Source organism: Parus major, chromosome 1 (genome assembly GCF_001522545.3).
Source record: "Parus major isolate Abel chromosome 1, Parus_major1.1, whole genome shotgun sequence".
NCBI lineage: Eukaryota > Metazoa > Chordata > Aves > Passeriformes > Paridae > Parus > Parus major.
Genome location: NC_031768.1, coordinates 112,596,182 through 112,621,320, shown reverse-complemented (window position 1 = coordinate 112,621,320; position 25,139 = coordinate 112,596,182). Strand labels below are relative to the sequence as shown.

The 25,139-nt window shown below is 52.1% G+C and overlaps 2 protein-coding genes, 1 long non-coding RNA gene and 2 other non-coding genes across 8 annotated transcripts in view; 4 read left to right on the top strand and 1 right to left on the bottom strand.

Annotated features, from left to right (window-relative positions):
- Positions 1–7,041: 7,041 nt before the first annotated feature.
- On the top strand, positions 7,042–11,923 carry RPS3 (ribosomal protein S3). The gene is made up of 7 exons (XM_015645117.1): positions 7,042–7,125; positions 7,921–8,051; positions 8,159–8,252; positions 9,031–9,125; positions 9,667–9,854; positions 11,027–11,223; positions 11,852–11,923. The coding sequence occupies exons 1-6, from the start codon at positions 7,096–7,098 to the stop codon at positions 11,218–11,220; spliced, it is 732 nt and encodes a 243-aa protein (XP_015500603.1). The 5' UTR covers positions 7,042–7,095; the 3' UTR covers positions 11,221–11,223; positions 11,852–11,923.
- On the top strand, positions 9,403–9,549 carry LOC117245341. Its single transcript, XR_004499970.1, has one exon. It is a non-coding gene; the product is annotated as a small nucleolar RNA SNORD15 (small nucleolar RNA).
- On the top strand, positions 10,549–10,697 carry LOC117245366. The gene has a single exon (XR_004500004.1). It is a non-coding gene; the product is annotated as a small nucleolar RNA SNORD15 (small nucleolar RNA).
- Positions 11,924–14,107: 2,184 nt separating the features above from the next.
- On the bottom strand, positions 14,108–20,699 carry SERPINH1 (serpin family H member 1). 2 transcript variants are annotated; one of them, XM_015635716.1, is made up of 5 exons: positions 20,401–20,699; positions 17,158–17,774; positions 16,823–16,921; positions 16,223–16,455; positions 14,108–16,072 (listed from the first exon to the last, which is right to left on the bottom strand). In XM_015635716.1, exons 1-5 carry the CDS (start codon positions 20,682–20,684, stop codon positions 15,770–15,772), a joined length of 1,536 nt encoding a protein of 511 aa, XP_015491202.1. In that variant the 5' UTR covers positions 20,685–20,699; the 3' UTR covers positions 14,108–15,769. The 2 variants fall into 2 exon arrangements, with proteins under 2 accessions (XP_015491202.1, XP_015491208.1); XM_015635722.1 differs by having other exon boundaries at positions 17,158–17,771.
- Positions 20,673–25,139, top strand: part of LOC107207948 — a 21,800-nt gene continuing 17,333 nt past the window's right edge. For all 3 annotated transcript variants that reach the window (XR_004499847.1, XR_004499848.1, XR_001523004.2), the window contains exons 1-2: positions 20,673–20,795; positions 24,209–24,279. This is a non-coding gene — a long non-coding RNA (uncharacterized LOC107207948). The remainder of the gene's footprint in view (positions 20,796–24,208; positions 24,280–25,139) is intronic.

The window sequence follows — 25,139 nt, the reverse complement described above, 5'->3', positions numbered from 1 at the left end:
GCTGAGAATATCCCTAGAGTGTTCTGGGTCAGGCAGGGATGGCTGTGAGGATTGGGAAACTGGGATATCCTCACCTTTGGAGTGCTTTGTCTTCACTGTGGAAGGAAAAGCTGTTCAGCCACGAGAGTGCAAGTTGAGCTCCACAAAGATCCCAGGATATTCTGAGTTGGAAGGGACCCCCAAGGATCCAGCTCTTGGAGATCTGACCACAGACCTTGGCATTATTAACACCATGCTCCAGTTCTTCTGGCAGATAAAAACATCCTACCCAAGGCAAGGTGAACATGGAATGGACCCCACTGAGGAGGAACTGGGAGACATTTCTTACCCTGCTCCAGCATCACCCCTGGACAAATCCCTGTGTCCGGTTTGCCAGGCACTGCCAGCATCACCTGAAGGCTTCTCTTTACAAAAACCAGTCTGTGCCATGCTGAAGTGCCCCTTCTTTTTCAAAATTGCTTTTATTCCACTCCCAGATTTTCACCTTCTTTTGATGGAGTGGTTTTGGGATTGGATTTTTCTTTTTGAATGCAGATTGAAGAGTAAGTGCTGTGAGCTGTGCTTCAGCTCTGCTGTAATTAGTTTTGTCTACTGTAATTGCTTCTCCTTTTTCCATTGTTTAGTGAAAGACGAATGAATTTCCAGGTCTGGTTGCATTGGGAATGCTGACAGCAGCTTTTTAAAATCCCACAGCACAGCTGTTTGTCTTTTTTATTCAGCTGAATCCTGCAGAGTGGGACAAATTCGGCTTCTCCTCTGTGTCCTGGGCAAATTACTGTACTAATTAATTTCTCTAAGACTGGGGCCTCCTTGCTTAGCAAAGGGAAGGGATGGAGGGAGAGCACTGTCTGGAAAACAGCAACAACCCTGGATTAACTCCTGGAATAAACTTGCATGAAGAGATGTGAGACACTGATGGTTTAAAAATAAGGCTTATGGGGTTAAAAAAAATGGATATTGTGGTATTAATCCCACTTCATAAGGACATCTTTGTTTCTGAGGAGGGAGCAGCTCTAATCCATCACCCTGTTCATGCTCCCAGGGTTTCCTGCTGCAGGTTTTGCTGTGAGGTTTAAAAGAGAATTGGCATTTTTCTTGGGAATTCGATGGCAGAAGTTACTGCTTAAAACGAGGAAGGGATTCTTTGTGTGACAGCAAGAGAAGGGACAAAGAGGGGACTGTGGCCGAAGGACTTGTGGGGTTCTGAGAACATCAGTGACAGTGGGAGATGACAAACCCAGTGACAGGATGCCAGGAGAGAAGGACCCTGCAGAGGGAAGCTCCTTTGGGCAGAGAGAGACGGGGAAGCAGTGAGTGCTTGGACTTCCCAGGAATTTGTGTGAAAGGATCTGAGCACTCGTGGGGTGCTTGGGACATCAGGGCTGAGGCTGAGCCAGGAATGAAAGTGGCAGGAGGGAAAACCAAAATGTAATGTTTTTCTAAAAAGGCTGGGTTTGGGTTTTTTTTTTGCCAGAGAAACAGGTGGTAGTTTCATTTTTGTCCAATTCTTTCTCTTCTTTCCAAACAGAAATTTAATTCCAAATATTAATCCAAATATTAAATAATAATAGTAGTAATAGTAGTAATAATAAATACATCACTCCTGATTCTCAGACTGTCACAAAGTATTGTTGAAGTCAGTGCAAATTACTCCCCAAGGATGCTGTTGGAGTGGGATTGCTCTGGGATAACGAGGGATCTCGTGTTAATTCCGCTGGCAGAGCTGCTCTGCCTAACAGTGGAGAACTGCTGCTGCTGCTTTCAAAATTACCTGACCGAGCTAATCTGAGGGTGAGGAGACAATTTATTGATTTGGAGTCCTAGCCAGACATAGATGGAGATAATTCTGGGATGTTAGTGGTATTATTCCTACAGAAAAGCAGGCTGGGTAAAGATTTTCAGGTTTTTATTAGCCCCTGCCAAACAATTGGGCTGCATTGCAGCTTGAATGTTTAATTTAAGATGTGAATGGCTGAGATACCAAAAATCAGAGCTCTCTGGGTGGTGGTCACTGAGTATTTCTGCTGAAACTGCTCATTTTCTGAAGCCAGCAGCCCCTCACACTGCTTTGAGCTTCCCCTCTAAAGCTATTTTTAACAGATAAGGGTGGGGGGGGAAAAAAGGTGTTAAGTTTGCAGCCCTGCTTTTGCATTCTGGTCAGGTGTCTTGTCACTCTTCATGGCTCTCCTGCAAGCTGGCATCCAAGGGTTCTGCTCAATGTCCTAGAAAATAACCTTGTGCTTGGACCAACAGCCAGTTTATCACTGCTGCTCCCTGGCTGTGTCTCTGGGGCAGAGAGGAGGTGGGGAAAAGCAGGGAAGGCACGGAGCTGGGTATTGCCAGGCTGCTCCACAGCACCTGCGATCAGCTTGGCAAAGCAGTTCTGCTTCCCTTTGTCCAAGCAAGGAGCTGAAATCCTGGGGACTCCAGGATTGAGGGTCTGGGATTTGAGACCTGAGCCCTGCTGGTTCCTGCTGCAGCCTCAGCAAGTTCTCTGGGTGGTACTTGCCTCCGGTGCTGCGTGGGAGGTGTGATCTTCCCATGTGGAAGGCTCCATGGATTTCTCTGGCAGTGGGAAGCCATTCACCTTGTCCTGTTCCTCCAGGCCTGTCCTTGTCATGTCAGCAGTTCCACCACAAGGAGCAGGGAATGGCCTTTGTCACCAGCCTTATCTCAGTGCACCCGTAAATCATCCCAAAATGTGGTGCTGGGGCAAAACAGCCCCTCCTGCCCTCAGCCTGTTTCCTGGGGCATTGAAAACTGATTAAGAATCACTTGCTTAAGCTGCTGGGTCTCAGGTGACAGTGCCAGGGCAAACTGCTCTCCTGGAAATGCCCATTAAAGTTTCGATTTACATCCCTCTCGCAGAGCTGTGTGAGCTGCTGGAATGACCTCTGCCAGCAGCCACTCGGTTCATTGAACAGTAACGAGCCAAGGATTCCCGCTAAACAGCACACCGAGCATCCTTACTCCATTTCCTGCTTCTAAAGGAAGTCTAAATTATTTAATAACCTGCTTGAAGTCCTTAAAGTGAATCCAGGCAACGAAGCAAAATCCTGTTTAGCGGGGCAGATGCCCAAAGGAAAGTGCCGGAGTGATGGAGCTGTTTGGGAACAGCCACTAAAACATGGCCAACAGTTTAGCAGATGTGCTGGAGATAACAGGCTGGGATTAAAATCGAGTTGGCTGCTGGGTTAGACACTGTGCTTCACTAACACCTTGCTGAGTGCTGCAATTCCTGGATTAAATCCAGACAATCTCCAGTACACAGCTTGTGTTTTGCCCATTTGGTGGTTGGTTTTCAAGCTTTAATGTGTCCTCAGAGCTGTGAACTCTCCAGGAGGGTCACACACACCTTTCCAGAGCAGGTATTCCTCCTGAGGCTGGAGCTGAGCTGGTGCTGCCTGAGTTTCAGTCCTGCTGTTCCAGCTGCAGGGAAGGAGATGGGATTGGGGCAGCTGACAGCTGTCTCTGCCCGGAAACGTGGTGCTCTCTTCCATCCCTGTCCTGCAGGATCCTGCCATCTTCCCCTGCCTCCAGAAGGTTTGCTGGACTTATTCCTCCTGTTCTCACCAAGTAAAATCCTCCTAGGTGTGAAATATTTACAAAAGGTCTGTAAATGTGGCCCTGACTCCCTGCTCTCCAGCCCTGTTCCCTCCATCTCTCCCCACTCTGAAGGGCTGCTCCGTGTGGGAAGGCAGAACGCGTTTCCCAGGAAGATTTCCAGAGGTGCCAGGGAGTGGTGAGTAACTCTGTGAGGGGTTTATACAGCTTGGGCAGTAGCAGCTGCTCCAACTGCAGCAGTAAACTCGAGTACAGCCATCTCCTGCAGTAAAAGTCCTGTCTGAGTCAGACTTTACAAATGCTTTACAACTGGTGCTCGCAATTCATCTGATCTCTGCTGGAATTACCTTCCAGGACCCATCTCCATTCATTTAATGCAAACTATCTCATCTTGTCCATCTCTGCCACAGGTTTCATTTTCCACAGCTACTCCCTGGGAAAATTCATTAGCTCTGCAGTGCCTCTGATGGTTGTAGGGAAGGTGATTTGGAAGGTTTTCTGTCCTTTCCTGCACTAAAACGGGGTGGGATGTAGGTTGGGATGGGGCTGTCCAAATCCCCCTGGAGCTCCCTGGCTTGTGTTTGCACAGAGAGAAATCCTAAGGAACAGGCCTCCTGCAAGGGAGATTCCTGAATTCCTCAGGCATATCCACAGAGGTGATGGGGTCTGGCATGGGAACCCAGTGTGTCACCCCAAATCCTGCAGGTGTCTGAGCTGAGGGAGCACAGCAGGAATGGGCAGACCCTGTGCTTCTGTCTGTACCAGTTTGTATTTCTCATGACCCCACGGCTGTTCCCTGATCCTCCTGCAGAGCCAGCACAGTCCCTGGCAGAATATCCCTTATTTTGGGAGCAGCAGTGGCAGTCGGGGGCTTTCCCAGGCAGGAGACTCTCTCCCAATGCCACCTTTTGTCACTGCCCACAGAAAGTAGGGGTTATCCCCAAATCCAGCGTGCCATCAAGCTGGGAAAGCTGCTGGCTGTCCTGGCCCTTTCCCTGCAAAGGGCTGCCATTCCCTCCTGCCTGCTCTGAACAGGAGCCAGCTTCCTGGGGAGAAAATGCTGGGATACTGGATTAATTGAGCCCGTGCAATGGCCCTCAGCTGCCATAAACCATGTTGCTGTCTGGGCAGTGAATGGAGCTGGGGGGAGAGGCAGGACAGCTCCCAATTCCCAAACCTGCTCCGAGCCGTGTCCCCCACAGCGAGGAAACCTGGCACCACCTCCCAGCACCTGCCAGGGGCCCTCCCCACGGGCACGGGGGGTTCCTGCTGCTGCCAAGCGCCGCATCCCGCGGTGACATCCTTCCCCTGCATCCCTGACTTTGCTCCTGCCTGTGGCTGCACGGTCCAAGAGGAGATCTGAGTGCTGCTGCAACAGCAGGGGCTGCAGCCCAGGGTTTAGTGCCAGCCAAGGGCAGCTGGGATGTGCTCAGAGCCAGGCAGGGTCATGGCTGAAGCAACCCCATTTTTAATGTCCCCACTGGGGACAAAAGGAGCTCCTGTGCCTGTGGCGAGGCAGCCACTGCCCTCTCATGGCAGGCTCCACAAAAAAAGTGGGAAATGGGAAACAGCAGGGGTGCAGTCCACAAGGGTCAGGACACAGAAACCTGAGAAAATCCATGGAATTTATGGATAATCCCAAGTCTGCTGCAGATCCAAGCCACTGCTGGGCCTGGGAAGCCACTGGGACCACACCTGAGCTCTCTGTGAAGAGGGGTGCTGGCGTGTCACAGCTTTTTTGGGATGTTGCCAGCCTCCATTTCAGCAGGGATGGAGCAGAGATGAATCACAGAATGGCTCGGGTTGGAAGGGACCTTTAAAGTCCTTTAAAACCTTTGTGAATTGAGCAGGAACATCTCCAATTGGCCCAGAATCCATTCCCAGCACCTGGGAGCATCACCCGGGGCTGACTTGGGCTGCAGCCAGGGATGGCTGATGCTGGGGGAGGAATCCCACATTGCTGTTTGGGGAAGGCACTGAAATGTCCCTGTTTGTGAAGGCCACGGCTCAGAGCCCACAGGCCACATCTGGGGGCACAGGGACATTCCCTTGGTGCCAAACACCACCCAGGCCCCGGCTTTGTGCCCAGCTCCAGCCCTGGGTGCTGACCCTGAAATGCTGACACCACACATAGTTTGTCCTTAATAGGCCATGGAAAAGGGGACACGTGTCAGGGTCAGGCTTCTTCCTCGTGCTGTGCCTTTCACTGTCTTTATAGGATACAGAAATATGTTGGGTGAGCCCTGCCTGGGTAAACTCAGCCTAAAAAATAGATTATTTTGGGCAGCTATTTTCTGCTCTGGAAGTACGATGCTCCCATGTCGGAAAACAGCGGAGTGGGGTTTGTGCAGCTCGAGAGGGTCTTCCCTGACAAATTATTTGGGGGCCCAGTTCATAGGGCTCAAATCCCTGCACAGAGATATACCCAGCTGCTGGACACTTCTCCCAAATCCGATGTTTTGTGTGGGAGAGAGAATCTTGGGAGAGCAGGGGCAGCATGGCTGGGCACGCCAGAAGCCAGACAAAGCTGCTTGGTGGCAGGAGGGGACAATTCCTCACCGCCACCACCGCCTGCCTTTGCCAAGTGCCATCCCTCCCGTTCTGGGTAAGTGAATCCTGGGGAAGAGGCTTTTCCCAGCCTGGAAACCGTCTGCACTGACATCTAGTGGCAAAGCAGGCTTTTCCCTGGCGAAGAGGATGGGATCTGGCTGGGAGCTGCTCTGCTGGTCCTGCTGCTGCTCTGGCTGTAGTCAGAAGCATCACCTGGGTTGGAAAAGGCCTTTAAGCTTATCAGGTCTAGCTGCAAACCATAATAACATCCAGGATAAAATGCAGTTTAAATATCCGCTTGCTAGAGGCCATACATCAGCTCTATACGTTATTATTATTATTATTATTTTTGTAATCCCCTACAATCCCTAAACCATTTAAAAAAAAAAATAAAAAAATGTGTTGTGACAGGACACAGGGAATGGCTTCCCAGTGCCAGAGGGCAGGGATAGATGGGATATTTGGAAGGAATTGTTCTCCATGAGGGTGGGCAGGCCCTGGCATAGGGTGTCCAGAGCAGCTGTGGCTGTCCCTGGATCCCTGGGAGTGTCCAAGGCCAGGCTGGATGGGGCTGGAAGCAGCCTGGGACAGTGCAAGGTGTCCCTGCCATGGCAGAGGTGGCACTGGTTGAGCTTTAAGGTCATTTCCCAACCAAGCCATGCTGTGGTTCCTGGATAACAGCAGAGCACACTCTGACAGCAACGACTGGGCAGAGCAGGTCCCCAGGTGTAAGCCCGGGGCGGATTATCATTTATCTGTTTTATTTTATGCACTGCTGCCTCTCGTGTCCGTTTAACGCTGCTTTGGGGCATACACAGGCCTCAGCCCTCCCCAACATGGCGGCGTGGCAAAGACTACATCTCCCATCGTGCCCCGCTCGCCGCCATGGTGCCGGCGGCCGGCCAATGGGGAGCGGCGGAAGGCGGATATAGCGCCGCCCTCGGGGCCCGCTCCCTCCTTTCCGCCGGGCCGCGGCTCATCATGGCGGTGCAGATCTCCAAGAAGCGCAAGGTGAGCGCGGCCGCACGGATCCCCCGCGGCCGCGGGGCGCTGCCGCCTCGCCCGGGGCGGCCCCGGCAGCCGGCGGGGCGGGGGCACGGCGGGGAGCGGCGGCGGACGGGGGAGGATGGCGGCGGATGCGGCGCGGGGCCCGGCGGGGAACATGGCGGCGGGATGGAGCGGGCGCTTCCTCACGGCCGCGCGCGGGGCTGAGCTCGGAGGTGCGGAGCGGCGCTGGGAACCGGGATTTGCGGCGTTTTCCCTTTGCTTTCCCGTGGGAAGGGTTTGGGGATAGTGGCTGCCCCGCTCTGTGGGCCGGGAGGGCGCGGGGCGCTGCCTGTCCTGAGGAGAGAGGGAGGTTTGGGCTGTCAGGAGTCCCAGCAGCAGCTTCCCGTGGGGCTCCCTAATTATTTCCCTTAAATTACTCCCGAATTACGGCAGAGAGCCGTGATCCCAGCCTGAACAGTGGCTGTGGCCGGGCCGTGGTTGGTGTAGGCTCCTGCTAGGAGTGGATTATTCCTGAGAACTTTAGGGAAAGGGGGTCCATTTTTCCCCACTGCTGGACCCTGAGCGGGGCAGAGCACGGTGCTAATAAAGTCAGGGTTATGGGTTCAGTCCCTGGGCTGTTCATGTAAAACTTGGACTTCGTGTTCCCTGTGGATCCCTTCCAACTGAGAGTATTCTGTGATTTCTCTCGGAGGAGGAGAAAGTTGTTGGGAGAGACTGTCAGGCTGCAGGAGGAATTTGGTGAATTGCACTCAAGTTCAGAATGTGACAAGACCCAGACTTTGTCCATTTGTCTTTTAGTTTGTCGCTGATGGCATCTTCAAAGCTGAGCTGAACGAGTTCCTGACTCGGGAACTGGCTGAGGATGGATACTCCGGCGTGGAAGTCCGGGTCACTCCGACCAGGACTGAGATTATCATCCTTGCCACCAGGTAACTCAGCCTTCCTGACCTGGGAGGCTCTGAAAGCTCTTTGGGATGGCTCCAGTCCCACTCCTGGGGACACTTTTCTCAGTTGTCCTGTACTTATTTTCCCACAGAACTCAGAATGTCCTGGGAGAGAAGGGACGCCGGATCCGGGAGCTGACGGCTGTGGTGCAGAAGAGGTTTGGATTCCCCGAGGGAAGCGTGGAGGTAAAACTGCCTGAGGACCTGGGTGGTGCAGCTGGATTTGTGATGGCAGGATGGTGTCAGCTGAGGGGTGGTTTCAGGATAACTTGGGCTGTGTGTTACTGGGCCTCAAAAATATTCCTGCGCTGAAGTACAAAATAAATTATAAAGAAACTGTTTGGATGCAGAAGGATCTTTGAGAAACAGAACAGAAAGTAACACACCAGTTATTTTTGATCCTTAATGTTAGGGGTGTTTTTGCAGGAGAAGGTTGGACTAGTCCTTTGAAGGGTCCATGCAACCCAAAGGATTCAGTAGTTTTATTCCATGAAATCTGCTCCTGTTAATAGTTCTTTGCTCTAAAACAAATCAGGGAGGGAGGGGGAATGTGTGTGCTGGGGTGGTGCTCATTTATTCCAGCTTGGCCGGTGCTGCTGGATTATACAGGGAAGGGAATGTAGGATAAAGCTGCTGCCTGTAAACGTGGAAGGAGTAACTGGACTGAATGCAGGGACTACAGCAGAATGAAGCTCCTGTGTTCTGCTAAAGTAAAAGTTAAATTTACTGTGAGGGTGGTGGGGAGCTGCTACAGGGTGCCCAGAGCAGCTGTGGCTGCCCCTGGATCACTGGCAGTGCCCAAGGCCAGGTTGGACATTGGGGCTGGGAGCAGCCTGGGACAGTGGGAGGTGTCCCTGCCATGGCAGGGGTGACACTGGATGAACCTTGCAAGCCAAAGCGTGCTGGGATTCTGTGATGGACCCGGGCAGGGGCCCTGTTGTGAGCTTGCCTCTCTCCTGTGCAGCTCTACGCCGAGAAGGTGGCCACGAGGGGTCTGTGTGCCATCGCCCAGGCCGAGTCCCTGCGCTACAAGCTGCTGGGAGGGCTGGCTGTGCGCAGGTGAGTACAGCAGCCTGCCTGTGGGGGAACTGTGGGATTCCAGTAGCATTCCCAAAAACAGCTCCTCTGCTGTTTGAAGATTTAACCTGGTGGTGCTGCACTGAAACTTCACTTCACAGTTCTGGAGCATTAAGAGCGTATCTGGCTACAGGTTGTCTGTGTGGCATAAAGCTGCATGTGTTCCTTGGGGGATAAATGGGTGGAGGATGAAACAAACACCGTTTCAGGCCTCGTGGCTGTGTTGTGCTCAGGTGGCAGCGGCCCTGCTCTCACATCCCCTCGGTGATGAGACGATGACGAGTCAGAAGCGGGTGGCTCTGGTGGCGGTGCCTCCGCGGTGTCACGTTCTGTGGTGCTGCGTGAGGTCCTCCAGCAGCAGCCTCCTGTCACCAGTGAATGATCTAGAGGCATTTGTCTGAGAAGGGATGGGAGCTGCACTCCTGACACACACAAAACTGAGATTGGGATTGGTAAAATTCCTCCAGGGAGCCTTGTGGGTCTGGCAGAGTGGGCTGATGGCTTGGCTGTCCTCTCCCTGCAGAGCCTGCTACGGTGTCCTCCGCTTCATCATGGAGAGCGGGGCCAAGGGCTGTGAGGTCGTCGTGTCCGGCAAACTCCGAGGTCAGCGGGCCAAATCCATGAAGTTTGTGGATGGCTTGATGATCCACAGTGGGGACCCAGTGAATTACTACGTGGACACAGCCGTGCGTCACGTCCTGCTCCGGCAGGGTGAGTGCCTGGCACGCGGATCCCTTTGCGGCTTTGTTGGGTTCTTTCTCTAGAACTTCTGAGAGAAAAGGTCTCAGCTCCTGGCATCCCATTCCTGCAGGGTGGAGGTTTCCCACTGGCATCCCTGGACAGAAACTCACACGGTTTTGATGCACCTCTGATCTCACAGAGTAGTTCAGTTGTGCTGCTGTGGATAGTTCAGGCTCTGAAAATCCTGTTCTCTTGGGCTTTTGCAGCTGAACTCTGACTGTGAAATTTGAATGTTACATCTCAGGTAGAAATCATTTGGGAATGGAAGGCCAAGGGGCCTTCAGCAGCCAGTGTGGTCATACCAGGTCGTCCACTTCTCTGCTGTGGTGTTTGGATGTTTCCAGTTGGGAATGTGGCTGTAGATTTTCCATTCACTTGTGTCCTGGGGCATCTGAGGCTGGTGATAACTTGCAGATGAAGTACCTGTTGCCTGGGTTTAAGAGCTCTTGGCAGTTGGGATTCTGGTTTTCCTGGCTCCTCAGGATGGGCAGAGAGAACAGGAGTGCTACAAGTGTCAGACAGTCTTCCCAGCTAAACTTGCTTCCACTTGTTCTCCTTCCTGGTAAAACACAAATGACCTGTGTGTCTTAACTGGCTTTGGGCTAATTAGTGGCAGAACTCCTGGTGTAGGGATCCCAACAGCCAGAGCTGTTCTCCACCTTCCCTTCGGTGATGATACGATGACGAGTCAGAAGGGACATCCTCGTGTCATTGCAAGCCTGCTCTGTGCCACGTTCTGTGGTGCTGTGCTAAGGCTGCCTTGGCCAGGATGTCCTGCTCATTGGATGATTTAGAGGCATTTGTCTGAGAAGGGATGTAAAAAAAAGTGAAATTTCCTATAAAGATAAATGAGCTGAGGAAGAGGACAGTTTAAAAGCAGGCTTAGAATGAATTGAAGGTAGAGCCGCAGTCAGCCAAGGCACTGAGTTGAGTAACTTTGGATATCCAACTTTAAGTTGTCTGAATTTACAACACTAATAGAAAATGACAGTAATTAGATTTGTAAGCTGTAGCATGTCTGTGTTACAGTGTTGTCAGCAGATCTTCTATGTGCAGAGAAATGTTTTGTAGCCTTGGTGCTCATCCCTATGAACACGTGCTTGATCTGTTTTGTGTCTCCCTTGTCCTGTCACTCTCTGCAGGAGTACTGGGAATCAAAGTAAAGATTATGTTGCCTTGGGACCCCAGTGGAAAGATTGGCCCCAAAAAGCCTCTGCCAGACCACGTCAGCATCGTGGAACCCAAAGAAGAGATTTTGCCCACCACCCCTATTTCAGAGCAGAAAGGTGGCAAACCAGAACAGCCAGCCATGCCTCAGCCAGTGCCCACTGCCTGAGGGGTAAGTGCCTGGAGCAGTGCTGGGGATCCACATAGAAAAAGTTCCAGGCCACCAAAAACACTGGAACTGGGATTTTGGGAAGACAAGGTGCTGTGTTGTGCCCAGCACAATGACCACAGGGTTGGGGTTGAGCATTGCTCTGTGTGCAGGGGCCAGGGTTCAAGGAAGGCATGTGTCAGAGCAACTCAGAACACTCCTCTGGAGATGAGATGATGGATCTGTTCCATGTTGTGTTTTACAGCATGGATTTGGAGACCTTGCATTACTACAGTTGGGTTGGGTGCCTTGGATGTGTTGGTGTTGTACCAACTGCAGCTGGCAGCACAGGGAATATATTCCTCATATATCCATCCTGTCCTGCCCCAGGATCCACTCTGGGATAGCCTTAGAAGCCACATGAGAACAATTTGTAGGCTGCTTTTGTAAGGAAGTAATCACAGTTTGAAGTCTCACCAAGGAATCTGGCGAGATCTGCCTCAGTGGGAAAAAGAGGGATCACTGGCCTAAAAGCAGGAAATGAGAAATGCAGTTTAATTGGAAAGCTTGGTTTGTTCTTGGTTTGGGCTAGGATCATGGTTATGGAAAAGAGTTTGCCCCAGCTCACTGAGTGTTTTGTTTCTCGTTGTAGGTTTTGTAACATCTGCAACCAGAAGCTTGTCTGTCCTGAAAACATCTCTTAATAAAATCACAAAAGACAGTGTTTGTGAAGGTGCTTTTTCTTTTTTTTTTTTTTTTCCTTTTTATTTTCTCAAGATGTGCTCTAGGAAGACCTTGCGCTCACCTTTGGTGGGGAAGGAATTGTGTTGCTGTGTTCCCCTTCTGGAATGAACTTCACCAGAACCTGATCCAAACAAAGTAATCCAAATAAAACACTGATATCCATGATAGATGGAGCTGGAGCAGCAATCCTGTGTTTAGGTGCTCATGAGTAGCACACATTCCATGGAGTGCTGGTGGCTGTTCCCGACATCCCAGTCCCATATCCAGTGCTTCCAGAAGGGGGAGATTTTTTGGCAGTGTCCAGGCCAAAGCAGCTCCTGTTAGGGTCAGGTAACTTTGGGTGTGGATTTGGGGGGTGAGAACAAAAGTGACACTCGGCATTTGAAACCTGTCCTGAGCTGTGAGGTGGGAATATCTGGTGGAAGCCTGGTGCAGGAATGGGAAGAGACAGGCACATGGTAGGTACACAATGTATGTGCAGGATCAAGGAGTTTCCATTTTGAGGAATTCAAAGCCTGCTGCATGTAAGCTTTGTTGTTAAGGAGTAGCTTTCATATCCACATTTCTGTTCTTAGGAAATGTGCAGCTCTGCAGGAACTGGCAGCTTAGGAATTGGAATTTTGAACTGGTCTGTCTAGGGAGCCTTGGCCTTGCTGTTCCCAGCTTTTCTGGCACACCTGGGAATCTCTTTAAGTTTCAGAAACTATGTCAGAGTGATTTCAGGTTTCTGTGTGCACCATTCAGTGCAGATTTAAATAGTTAATACATATATTAGACTAATGGCAGCATTAATTTTTTTATATGAATTTGAATTTGGAAATAATCTGAAAATATAAAAGATGACAAAGCGGCTCTGTCAGATCATAGGAGCAGGAAATGTGTGCAGGTGGGAAGATCTGAAGTCACACCCAGTTTTGCATGTAGTCTCTAAATTCTTAAACATTCCCATGTGGTACATGGTGATGGTTAGAAATCTCTCCTGCTGCCTCCCAGGGAAGGCTGGATTTCCTGGAGATTGCTCCACTTCTTCCTGGTTAAAAGCTCTCCAACCTTGTCCATTACCCTGTTAATCTTGGTGCTGATCAGTGGTAGAGTCAAGAGATGTGCAAGTAAGGGGGAAGAGAAGGCTCCAGGGAGAGCTCTGAGCCCCTTGCAGGAGAGGGACTGGGGACAAGGGATGGAGGAGAGGACACAGGGAATGGCTTCCCAGTGCCAGAGGGTAGTGCTGGATGGGATATTGGGAAGGAATTGTTCCCTGGGAGGGTGGTGAGACCCTGGCACAGGGTGCCCAGAAAAGCTGTGGCTGCAAGTGTGAGCTGAACACCTTTTCCACGTGTCTTGGTTGGAATTACCACCTCCCTGAGCTGTTTGAAGAATCTCCAAATGAGGAGGAGGGAGCTGGTTCAGTTCTCTGTATCTTTTGGGTGCTTCCCTTGGACAAAAGCCCTGGAAGTTGAGCTGGGGGTAGGATGAACTAAGGAACTCTGGAAAGTTTTTAATTTAGTTTCAGTATTGCTATTCCAGGTTGATGGTGTTCCTGCTGTGGTTGGTGCTGGAGGTGGCTTCAGCAACTTCAATTTAGTGAAAATCAGGAAGTACTTGGTGCTTTTCCAGTGTGGGAGGAGCTCCATATAGGGATGTGTGAGCTTGCCCAACCCAGGCCCAGGGAAAAGGGGACATGTGCCTGTAGTTTCGCTTGTGAGTGGCAGAAAGTTCATCCCTTTCCAGCAGGGGGAGAACATGAATTAGCAGATCTGCCACTGCTGGATTTTCCACCTGGGGAAGGTATCTTTAGCCTGCAGTTTTTTCCTCTTCTGTTTCCCCAGAGTGGATCCCAGCTGGAAGAACTTTGGCTTAGAGGGTCAGGAAGGCTGGTTCCTGTGGTTAGCAGCTCACTTTTTATCCTGCTAAATGGCCCAGCAGGACAGGGCGTTGGTCCTTTACCTGTGGAGCATTTAAGGTGTTGGATATTTGTAGTTTCAGGAGAAAACAGTGAAGGGAAAAGCTGCTAAGAGCATTCCTTTCTCATGATTGATGGGAATTTATCTTGTGTATTGAGTAATTTTACTCCATAAGTTGCCACATTAGGGTGTCTTGGATTTAAGGATAGCAAGGAATCTCCCTAAGTTTATTTTCCTCTACAAGGGATTCCACCTGCCAGGGATTCATTGAAAAAGTTTTATTGCAAAATTACAAGAACAGACAATAAAAGCCATCAGACACCTGCATCCAAATGATGCAAATTATTCACAATATCCCACAGTGTGTTCTTGCCTTGCCCACCCCTTTCACCCCCCCAGCCCAGCCTCCAGAACGTTCTGTGTGTGGGTTCAGTGCGCTGAATCACCGGGAAGCGTCCCCTGACTGGGGACATCCCTGGCCTTGCCTCCTGCCTCCCAGCACCTGGGAATATGCAGTATTGGGCTTCTATGTCAGCAGGGAAAATTGGCAGGGAGATAAAGCAAAGCCATGTAGGTGCTGCATGCCAGTTTCAGAGAATTCCATTGGAATGTATGGATTTTCCTCATTTCCGTAATCTCACTATTTGCCTTGTGGTGTCTCTCAGTGCGTGGCAAGTGCTGCAATGCTCCTGGGATAACACCAGCTCCTTTAAATAGTACTGACCTGATGATATCCCTGGAAGTGAAGTTAGGAATAGCCTGGATCAGGCTGTGAAACCTGCTAATTATCAGACATAAATATAACTATAAATACCTTTGTTTTTCAGGGTCCCCTTATCCAGGTCAGCAGACAGGGAGCTAAAGTACCATGGAGCTTCAGCAGAGCGTAATTAGGAAGTCAGGTAATGGCAGCTTCAAAGCTTTGTGTTTAATTAAGCAAGAAAGTGGAAGTGAACCTGATCCCACCTCCCTGTGAGAAGCCAGCCAGGAGTGCCTTGGGTCAGCTCCACAGGGACCTGATTGGAACCAGCTCTGGTCTAAACTGGGAGAGCCCTGGCAGTGGGAACAGTCTTTCCCAGCCCTACAGGCTGATGCAGAGCATTTGCAAGAAAAGTGAATTCTCTGCCTGGTACAATGCCTGCTTAATTACAAGTGTTGGCCCCTCAATTATCCCAAGGGGTGGAGTGTTGAGGGGACCTCAGGTTACTCTATCTAGAAACCCAAGCTGTGTTTTGGGCTCTCCTTGACACCCCTTAGTTTTCCGTAAAGTATTGATCCAAGGTGCTCTTGGCTTTGATGCTCTCCCCTAAAGAGCTCTTGTGGTCGAAGCATCAAAGGCAGAGCACAGGGCTAGGCAGGACAGAAGGGCACAACTCCATACAATCTGTGTTCTCCTGTGCTGCCTCCTGCTCTGCTGCAGGGCCCTGCAGGGGCTGGACTGCACAACTGGCCCTTGGAGCTCTGTTACACAGCCCTGGAGAGAGAAGAGAGAAGCAGAGCACAGCTCTGGAGCAGTGCCACAGGGCACCCGGGCAGGAGAAGAGCGGCAGCGCTAAGCGTGTGGTGGGAAGGAAGCGTTTGGGATGGGAGGCTGGTGCCTTGGCAGGGCTGGTGGAGCAGCAAGGAACTGAGCAGGAGGCTTAACCAGTGCAGGGAGAAGCTCAGCTTCAACGTGGCCACCTCCAGCTGACTCCCGGTGACCCCCCAGGCTCCCCTGCTCCTCTCTGGAGGTGGGTTTGTGCAATCTGGATTTTGGGGTGAGGTAAAGTGTACTGCTGGTTTCTCCTCACAATGCACCCTGGTCTGAATAGCACCCATGGTTCAAGAAGGATACAAAATAGTGTTTCCCATTTGTCAAAATGCCCCCCTAAAAACACACACAAACCAAAGCTCTGGGAAAAAAACCCCAACCAAAACAAACCCAACTACAACTCATCGCGCATCTTGTCGCCTTTGGGCCTCACGAGCCTGCCGATAAAGAGGATGGAGTTGGTTTTAGTGTCCTTGATCATGAAGATGAAGGGGTGGTCAGCATAGAAGAGTTTGGGGTTCCTCATCTCCTCTCGGCCATAGATGTCGGCGTCGTAGGGGTTCCCTTCCGTGTCCCATTCCAGAGCCGCGGCGTGGAACACGTTGGACAGGTAAAGGTCTTTCTTGCCGGAGATCTTGGACAAGTCAGCCTTGGTTTTGTCAATGGCTTCTGTCAGGCCCAGACCACCCAAGTGTTTCTAGGAGGAGACAAGAGGTCAGCAACCCTCCCAGAGATGACACAGCGCCAGAGGGAAGAGGGGCAACAGGCATAGCTAACCCACCATCCCTCTGGCTTCCCTCCCATCCCAAAGAACTATAAGGTCCAACTATTTAAGGACCTCCTTTACCTGAAGGTCGTGGCTGACTTCCAGGACAACTTTTGGCAACGAGATGGCCACTGATCTCTTCTTCATCTTGCCAGTCCAGGCTTTGAGCTGCTCCTTGTTCAGCAGTTTCTCCACTCTCTCCAGAGGCTCCACGTGGTTTGGCATGATGAAGATCATGCTGGAGAGCTTGTGAGCCAGTGGCATCTCTACCACCTGGAGCTTTTCTGTCTCATCATCATAGTAATTGTAGAGACCTTGAAAGCAGAAGCAGGGCACAGTGAGATGTGGAGCAGAGGCAAAGTGAATTCAGCCTGGACTTTCCCTGAGCAGGAAGGGAAGAGAGTCTGGACACCTTTTTGGGAAGTGGCCCAGCATTACTGAGATAGTTGTGCCTCTCATTTGTGTGATGAGCCAGGATTTGTTCCTAACAGCCAAGCACCTCATAGTAAATATAGATTCTCTCTGCTCACAGGGAGACTGAATCAGGAGAAGGAATACTCCCCTGCTTTGTTCTCTTGTGAAGCAAAACAGTCTTGGAAGCAACTGGTGGAAATCTGGGTGACAGAAAACAGTGATCCTAACTCCACGGTCTTGGTGTGGGGCAGGAGGTTTCCCACTCACCTGTGCGGTGCATCATGGGCACTCCCACGGTGTAGGAACGGGTCACCATGAAGCCACGGTTGTCCACCATCTTATGATGGAACTTCTCATCCCAGTGAGCTACAGGAGAGAGAGAAGCACAGCTTGTAACAAAAGGGAGTGGGCAGTAATTCCATGCACAGTTCCCAACCACTGACAAAGAGCTGCCTCCAGTGGACCAGGGATTTGTCCACCTTCCTTTGGGGCTGTTAGATGATCTTTAAGGCCCCTCCCGACCCAAACCATTCCATGATTCTGTGTGTTGGCTCAGGGGGAGTTTGGGGTCACTTGTACCAAGAGCTGAGGGTAGAACTTACGCTTGAAGAACATGGCGTTGACAATGAGGGCCCCATCAGTTTTCTCCACATCTTTGGTGACCTCCGGGAGTTTCCCATCCGTGGTCTGGGCTGCCCACTCGTTGATGGACTTGAGGGCGCTCCTCTTGTCTCGGAAGTTGATCTTGGAGTGCTCGTAGTTGTAGTGCTTCTTGCTGTTCTTCACGAAGTCCTCGGCGAAGGTGATGGAGGCGGGGCCGTAGAGGCGGTTGCCGATCTTCCAGGTGACGTTGCGGGCGGTGCTGTTGCTGACCTCGCTGAGGAGCTCGGACAGCCCGCTGTGCACGTAGTCATCGTTCAGCTTGTCCGCACTCAGCACCGCCTTGGCCTGGGAAGCCGTCGTGGCCTTGCCCCCGAGGGACACCAGCCCGAGGGACGAGGCCACGACCACGGGGGACAGCAGGATGTTCTCCATGTCCTTGTCTTTGGCCATGGCGTGGTAGAGGTTGAAGGCCAGCGTGGTGCTGCGCTCGGCCAGCGTGGTGGCCTTGTCGCTCAGCTTCCTGTCCTCCGAGGGCACGGCCACAGTGAGGCCCAGGAGGGCCAGCCCCATGATAATCCACATGGCTTCAGCAGCACCCAGCACCTCCCAGGACCTGCTGGACAAGAAAATTCACCATCAGCGTGATCCAAACCCTTCCCTGAGCATCCAGAAGTCCCAAGGGCTCTTCCAGAGAAACCCACTCCTTGGTTCCAATGACAGTGACATTGCCCCAATGCTTCAATGAGGTGCAGCCATCCCAAATCCACCCTGAGCACCAATTAATCTCCAGGAGTGCAGGCTGCACCCTGGCAAGCACAGCCTGTGCCTTTGGAATGAAAGCTTCCTTCCTAAGGGGTTTCCCTGTATTCCAGTGTTAATGTCCAGTGGATGATTTAAGGAAGGGTCAGGGAATGTAAGCAGCAGGTTATTTCTCACGTGATCTTGACAGGGTAAAGGGGAATGATTTTAAAGTCAAAGACAGGTTTAGATGGGATATGGGGAAGGAATTGTTCCTTGTGGGGGTGGTGAGGCCCTGGTACAGGGTGTCCAGAGAAGCTGTGGCTGCCCCTGGATCCCTGCAAGTTTCAAGGCCAGGTAGGATGGGGCTTGGAGTAGCCTGGGAGAGTGGAAGGTGTCCCTGCCATGGCAGGGGGTGGAATTGGATGAACTTTAAGGTCCCTTCCTACCCACACCATTACATGATTCTGTCCTCAGAGCAGGACAAAGCTCTGCCCTCATCAGGAAAAGCTGAAAGCAGGATGTTTGTGCTGCCCAGGGGCCACCCAGCAGTGCTGCCCCTTGCTCCAAGGGCTGAGTGGCAAGGACCGTCCTCTCTGGGGACCCCAGCCCGGGCCCCAAACCCTCAGCTTCCTTGGCTCTAGATGGAGCACGTGAGCTTCCACCGAGCAAAGCCAGAGGTGGCCCGAGAGAAGATCCTGCACTGTCTGATCAGCTCTGTTCGGTTTGGGTTTGCCTGCCCAGCCCTGTCGGGGAGGTACTGGGGCACAGGGAGGCGCGGGAGCCTCATTTTCCCCAGCAGAGCCTTCGGTCCGTGCCTTGGGTGGATGGATCTCATCCCAATGTAGTGAATCCATCCCCACCCAGCAAGGGCTCTGAGCCCCCAGCTCCGGTACATGTGCAGACTGACCAGTCCTAAGTGCCTGGAAGCTCTCTGGAGCTCATCCCACCTGGCCCCACACCTTCCCTCCCTCCTGCCTTCACTCAGCAAACCTTCCTGCTGGCAGCTCCTCAGGCCTTAAATTCCACCTCCAGCTTTCGGGGGACTTTTTCCTCGACAGGAACTGCTTTGCTACACTGAAGTTCTGTTCTTTGGTGGTCCTCTCCTCCCACCCTGCTCCTGGCCAGCCTCAGGGGCTGCCCCTGGCGTGGGGAGGCAGGGTAAGGCTGCAGCAGGGTTAAAGTATTGCAGGCAGGAAGCGAAGGGCCCGCTGGGATTACACATGGAAGGAAACACGCAGCACGTAGCCCCGGGTGAAGAGAGTGCGCAGTTCCACCAGGACCCTTTGCCAGAGTGGGAATTACGTAGCCTCAGAGAGGGAGGCGATTACAGCCTAAAATCCTTTATGGGAGCAAGGCTTCTGTTAAAGGGGAGAACCATCCCAGCTGCCTCAAGAGCAAAGATTTGTGCAATAGGCTCAAAACTGCCCTCGGCACTCTTTTGGGAGTGCAGCCAGGGTGACAAACACTGGAAGTCTGAGGAGGTTCCTTCTGGGTATCTAGTTCCCGTTTATTTCTAAGGATACCTTGAAACTGTTTCATAGTGAGGTCAACGTTTGCCTTTTTCTTTCTGAAAGAAAACAGATACATGGAGTAGTTCTCTTGTGAGCAGGGGGTGGCCTGCGCTGCTTCATCCTCAGCTTAAAAAAAAGTTCATTACTTCAGGGCCGGGTGACAGGTTTGGGCTCTGCTGAGTCACACAGCCCGAGGTGGAGAAAGTTTGCCCATTCTTGGATTATGGCAGCGATTATGGGTGAATTCCTAAGCCGTGGTGAAAATGGAGGGAATGTGGGGAATGCACAGCCAGCAACATCCTCTCCTGTGCTCCCAGGGCGAGGGGACGCCCTGTGCCAGCGTGGCATTCCACAGCCTGCCCTGGGGCTGCGGGGACCCGCTTTCCTGGGATCTGCAGCTGCAGCCCTCCCAGGGCTGTGCTTCTCCCAGGAGCAGGACGGAGCCGCAGGGCAGAGGAATGCAGGCAAAAGGCCATTTCCATGTCACCAGAGGGATGCGACACTCGCTCAGGGCAGCAGGACGGCAGGAGGCTGCAGGGAGAGCTCTCATTCCTGCGCTGGGATGGTGCCCAGGGTCCTGCAGGCTCCCAGGCTGAGCCAGAGCAGGGGCTGGAGGACTTCACTCACACCAAGCTAGAGCTTCCCTTCTCCCTCTTTTCTTTCTCGTCATTCTCTGAAAGCTTCTGCAGCTTCGCTGTGACCACCTCTCGCAAACCGGGAGGCGACTGGGGGATTTTTTAATAGCTTTCCTCAAAAACCCAGAGCCAGCTCATGGGACAGAGCTGTACCCCTGTCCCCCACTCCCACCCACCCCCCTGCAGCCTACCCCCCACGCATCCCCTTCTCCCATGCCATAACCCTCCCTCTCCCCCCGATTTTTCCTGCCCAGCCAGGAGGCTGCAGGACCCCAGAATCCCGCCCCACCCTGCTGCAATCTCAGCTCGGTCTCCACCCTGCCCGCCCGGGGTTCCCCGGGTGCCCCCCTCGTACCTGCGGGGTCGGACGCGGCTTTGCTCGGCTCCCTGTGCACCTCCCGGTCCTGCGGAGGGGGTATATAAGGGGCCGGGGAGAAACTTCTGGAAAGTTGGGAAAACCCTCTCAAAAATGCTCGGGAGGGAGAGGAAGGGGAGGATCCGTCCCGGCTGTGTCCCGGCCCGCCGCCAATGGCAGGAATGCCGGCCCCGCGCCGCCGAAGGGGGGTCGGGCTGATGGGGGATGCGCGTTCCCTCCTCCTGCCCCTGCCTGAGCCCAGCCAGGCCTTGCAGCAGGAACATGGGCAACTATTCCCTGCACAAGCTGTGCTTTTGCCTTTTCACATCTTATTTCCATCCTCTCCCTCCCCCGGGCGTTTCCCGCAGCTGGATGGTTGTTGGTACCAAAGGCAGGTAGTGATATATTTATTTGTTTGCTTCTGGGCTGTCACACTCCATATGAAGTCAGGGGTGGTGCAAAGGGCTTCAGCCACGACTGGAGCAGTCACAGCCAGCCAGTGTTTGACACCTGCCCCACCCTGCCATCTGAAATGTGCCCTGATGGGTGATCTCCAGGAGAGAGGAGAAGGCTCCAGGGAGAGTTCAGAGCCCCTTGCAGGGCCTGAAGGGGCTCCAGGAGAGCTGGAGAGGGACTGGGGACAAGGCCTGGAGGGACAGGACACAGGGAATGGCTCTAAGCTGAAAATGGGTAAGTTTAGATGGGATATTGGGAAGGAATTATTCCCTATGAGGATGGGGAGGCTGTGGCACAGCGTGCCCAGAGAAGCTGTGCCATGGAGAGGTTTCTGCTGAGTCACAAGCGTTAAAGCTCAAATTCAACCCTGTCACGTTTTAAGACAGCACAGGATTGTTTTCATGGCAATTTGGGATGTAGGGATATTCGAGGTACCACCCACATCATGCATGGTTACATCAGTAGAAGGATGCTGCATCCTTGTGTTCTTTAACTGATGTCTATGTCTCCCTTTTAATCACACTGTAATTTCATTTCTCCCCCTAATTTTGGCTCTGCCAAGTTTTTCTGCTTCCCTCTGAGGACAGGGGTCTCAGCCTCCTGTTGCTGTAGTAGCAAACAGCCTCTGACTTTTCCTTCTGGCTTTGAATATTCTGCTTGTTGTCTTGGAAGCATCTTGCTTTGGAATCACCATTCCACCCTCCTTCATAGCCCACCTATTCTAGAAGGTAGCATCAAAAAGTGACATTTTTCTTCCATCTGAACTGTTCAGATAGTGCCATGTGAGTAGATACTTCTCATCTCAAACAAGGGGAGATCTTTGAGCCCTCCCTGTGAAAAATTTCTCCATCAGCTGCAGTAAAGCTGGTGCTCAGTGATGTTTAGAGATCTGTTCCCTTCATGGAGGGATTCAGTGGGAAAAAGGGCATTGGAATACCTTAAGCAACAGATTCTGGTACACTAGTGTATTTTGGTGCAATTAGCTTTGCTTTGTGTCTGCATAAATGATCGACAATGATGTCCCAGAGTTTTTATAACACGAGTTTGGCTTTATTAAAAATGAATTTGCTGATACCAAACCATTAACACCGAGGTAAATGTTACTGGTCTATACCAGCAGCATGTTCCAGCTGAGAAATGAGAAAAGCTCCTTTAAACGTCCACTGTCAGCTGCTTTTCTCTGCCAAATTCTGAATTGCTCCACCTTCAAACCCTTCTTTGTAATTACTTCCCATGTAAGATTTTTTTTCACCTTCCGAGTGAAATTTAAAATAAACTCTTAAACTTTTAATCTTGATTTCTTTCACTGCCTCCCAGTACCAAAGTCCTTTGACACTCTGGGGCTCTGTGCTTCAGTCCTTTGAAATGGCTTTGCCCCAGTAACATGAATTTGGAGTAGAATGAAAATAGCTGTGTTTGAGGGCTGGCAGCCCAGCATAAAGGTATTTCAGATTTTTCCTGATTTTTAAGTGTATGTTTCAGCCTGTTCTTCCTGTCTCTACAACACAACCTGGTAAGAGCCACAAAAAAGTGCGGAGCTTTAGGATGTGAATATGCAGCAAATGAGTCAGTTCTACCGAAATGTCAGCAAACAGCTTCATCTTGACTGTGAACAGTATTGTCCAGGGCCAGAGCTGTGGAAATGAGGCAGATGTGATGGATCAGGCAGATGGGGAGGATTCCTGCTGCTCTGCAGTGATCTCCAAGCAGGATCGGGCTGTGCAGAGGCGCTCCCAGCCCCCACAGTGCCACGTAGGAGCTCCTCCAGCGGTGGGATAGGGACTGGGAAGGGGGAGCCAAACTGGGAGTTGCCGTCTTCCGTCTCTCCTGCTCCTGTAATGAGCGGTTCCAGCTGCCAGGAGGACACATCCACTCCTCCAGCCCAGCTCCTCCCCTCCAAACCGCACTTGCGCAGGGCAAAACTCCTGTTTCTTTTGTCTGGGGTTATTTCCAGCGTGGCTTGGCTTTGGGTTTAGGGCAGTGCAGATCCGCCGAGCCTTAAATTAAAAGGCACACAAAGTTTTTGTGACATGGGTGTGATCCAGCAGCCCCCAGGACAAAGCAGAGGGAGATTTCCAGGCCGTTGTTGCAGTGCTTGGAGATGGGTGTGGAAGAGCTGCTGGGATGGAGAGCAGTGAAATCCAACTGTACCAGGAGTCCAGTTCTATGGGAAACAATCCGTGCCCAGCCATGAAACATCCAGATTGGTGCTGTCCTGGTTGTTTGGCTTCTTGTTGCAAGCAGTGTTGCCAACTCACTTGATAATCTATTGAAGGAGTGTTTTGTTTCTACGAAAGCAGACACTGTGTGTTCTTTGGACAGGACTTTTTAAATATAAACTCCAGCAGCTTTGCACTTTCACCTCACAGTGACCCAGGAGACTCATCCTGTTTTCCTGTGTTGGAGACAGTCTGTCATCTTGTGTGCTGCTGTGAGGCAGTGCTGGTGCAGGATTTCTGCTTTCCAGGGTCATGCCTGAGGAGGGCAGGGATGCTTGGAGCCAGCACTGAAAAGCTTTACAATCACCCAGTGCCACCCCTGCCATGACAGGGACACACCTTCCACTGTTCCAGGCTGCTCCAAGCCCTGTCCAGCCTGGCCTTGGGCATTTCCATGGATCCAGGAGCAGCCACAGCTGCCCTGGGCACCCTGTGCCAGGATGTCTCCACTCACACAAGGAAGAATTCTTTCCCAATATCCCAGCCAACCCTGCCCTCTGGCTGTGGAAAGCCGTTCTCCCTTGTCCTGTCATTTTCTGCCCTTATAAAAAATCTTTCTCCCTCTTTTTCACAAGCTCCCTTTAGGCACTGGAAGGGGGCTCTGAGCTCTAGAGCTAGTCAGGGCTTGCCTGCTTCTCCAGGTCCCCACATGCAAAGATTTTGGGGGAATTCTGTTTCTTGGCTCAGCTCAAGGACAAGTTTGGGATCAGCACTTTAATTTCCTCCCTGCACACCCTCCTTTGGCACTGGGAGCTCATCCATGCAGCCCCAGGCATCCCAGCTTTGCTGGCAGCAGTGCCCTGCACTGGAGTGGGATCCCAGCCCTTTTCCCCCTCTCTGGCTCTCAGCCATGCCCAGGACTGGCCTGGCTGGAGCTGGGAGGGCCCAGCTTTGTGTGTGCAGACGGCACACAAAGGATGGCAGTGGAGCTGAAAGGCTGCATCCCATGGATCCGTGCCCTGTCTGGAGTGCAGCAGTGAGAGCCAAATTCCCCGTGCCAGCCCAGTTTGGCACTGCCACACTCCCAGCCATGCCAGCTCCAGGCTTTCGGGGAGCTCACTGGGTTCACATGTCCTAAAGGGGCAAATTCTGTGGGTCCTCTGCAAAGCACTGATCTCCTTTTCCTTCCTCAGCAGGTGTGGTGGAGGAGAAGGAAAAGACCTGATTGCTGTGGAGCAAATTCCCCATCCATGGCATCATCCAGGTATGTCGTGGTGCACAAACCATGGATGACAGGCTACAGAGGCTGCAGCTGCAGCTTTCCCACAGGGCACAGCAGAGAGAGATTCCCTTGATCCCAGTTTGTAATCCCTGTTTAATACTCCCAGAGAAAAGTCCAAAATCCACAGGGTTTCCTGCCAGCACAGCCAGGCAGGGGGGCAGAATTCCTCTGGTGCTTTTGGGTGGAAAGAATGACATCTGTGTGGCCTCAGCACAGGGCCAGCACGGGTGATGGCAGGTTGGATTGCAAGCCCCTGCATCCCACACCTTCCTGGAAGCTGGGCTAAGGCAGGAGGAGATGGAATCCTTGTGGGTGTGCAAGAGGGATTTGCAGTCTCTTAGGAAGACCCACGGGGCTGTGGGATCCTGTGCTGTTCCTACACTGATCTAGGAGTGCTGGTTAGGGGTCGTGGCAAGCCAAGAGGACTCCAGGATGTCCCTTGCAGGCTAATGTTTCACTCAGTGGTCCTAGAGGACTTTTCCAACCTTAAACTCCGCGATTCTAAGATAAGCACTGGTGATGAGCACTCCTTACCTTCTCCCTTCTGCCTCACAGTGACTGGGACTGGCTGCACCCTCCCAAAAAGCGGCCGAAAGGAAAAGCAAGTGCTTGGTTTGTCAGCCACATCAACCCCACGGCTGCAGGGGCCATCTCAAGGACAGGATGTGAGAGCACCAGGGCTTTGGGATGCTGCAACATCACTTTCCTCACTGGAAACAGGCAGCAAGGAAGGTGCCAGTTCCAGGTTTTCACCCTTTATTAGGAAATACAAGCAGAGAAGGCCCAGGTAGTCAATCTGCTCTGCAGAGTGGAGCTGTGGAGGGGAATTTCTGATGTCTTGT

Coding starts and splice junctions, on each gene's coding strand:
- RPS3 (XM_015645117.1), top strand. CDS start 7,096: ATGGCGGTGCAGATCTCCAAGAAGCGCAAG. Junction 8,052..8,158: donor ATTATCATCCTTGCCACCAG/GTAACTCAGCCT, acceptor ATTTTCCCACAG/AACTCAGAATGTCCTGGGAG. Junction 8,253..9,030: donor TCCCCGAGGGAAGCGTGGAG/GTAAAACTGCCT, acceptor TCTCCTGTGCAG/CTCTACGCCGAGAAGGTGGC.
- SERPINH1 (XM_015635716.1), bottom strand. CDS start 20,684: ATGTTCCTGCTGCAAGGCCTGGCTGGGCTCAGGCAGGGGCAGGAGGAG. Junction 17,775..20,400: donor AGCCGCGTCCGACCCCGCAG/GTACGAGGGGGG, acceptor TTTCTTGTCCAG/CAGGTCCTGGGAGGTGCTGG. Junction 16,073..16,222: donor AAGTCAGCCACGACCTTCAG/GTAAAGGAGGTC, acceptor GTCTCCTCCTAG/AAACACTTGGGTGGTCTGGG.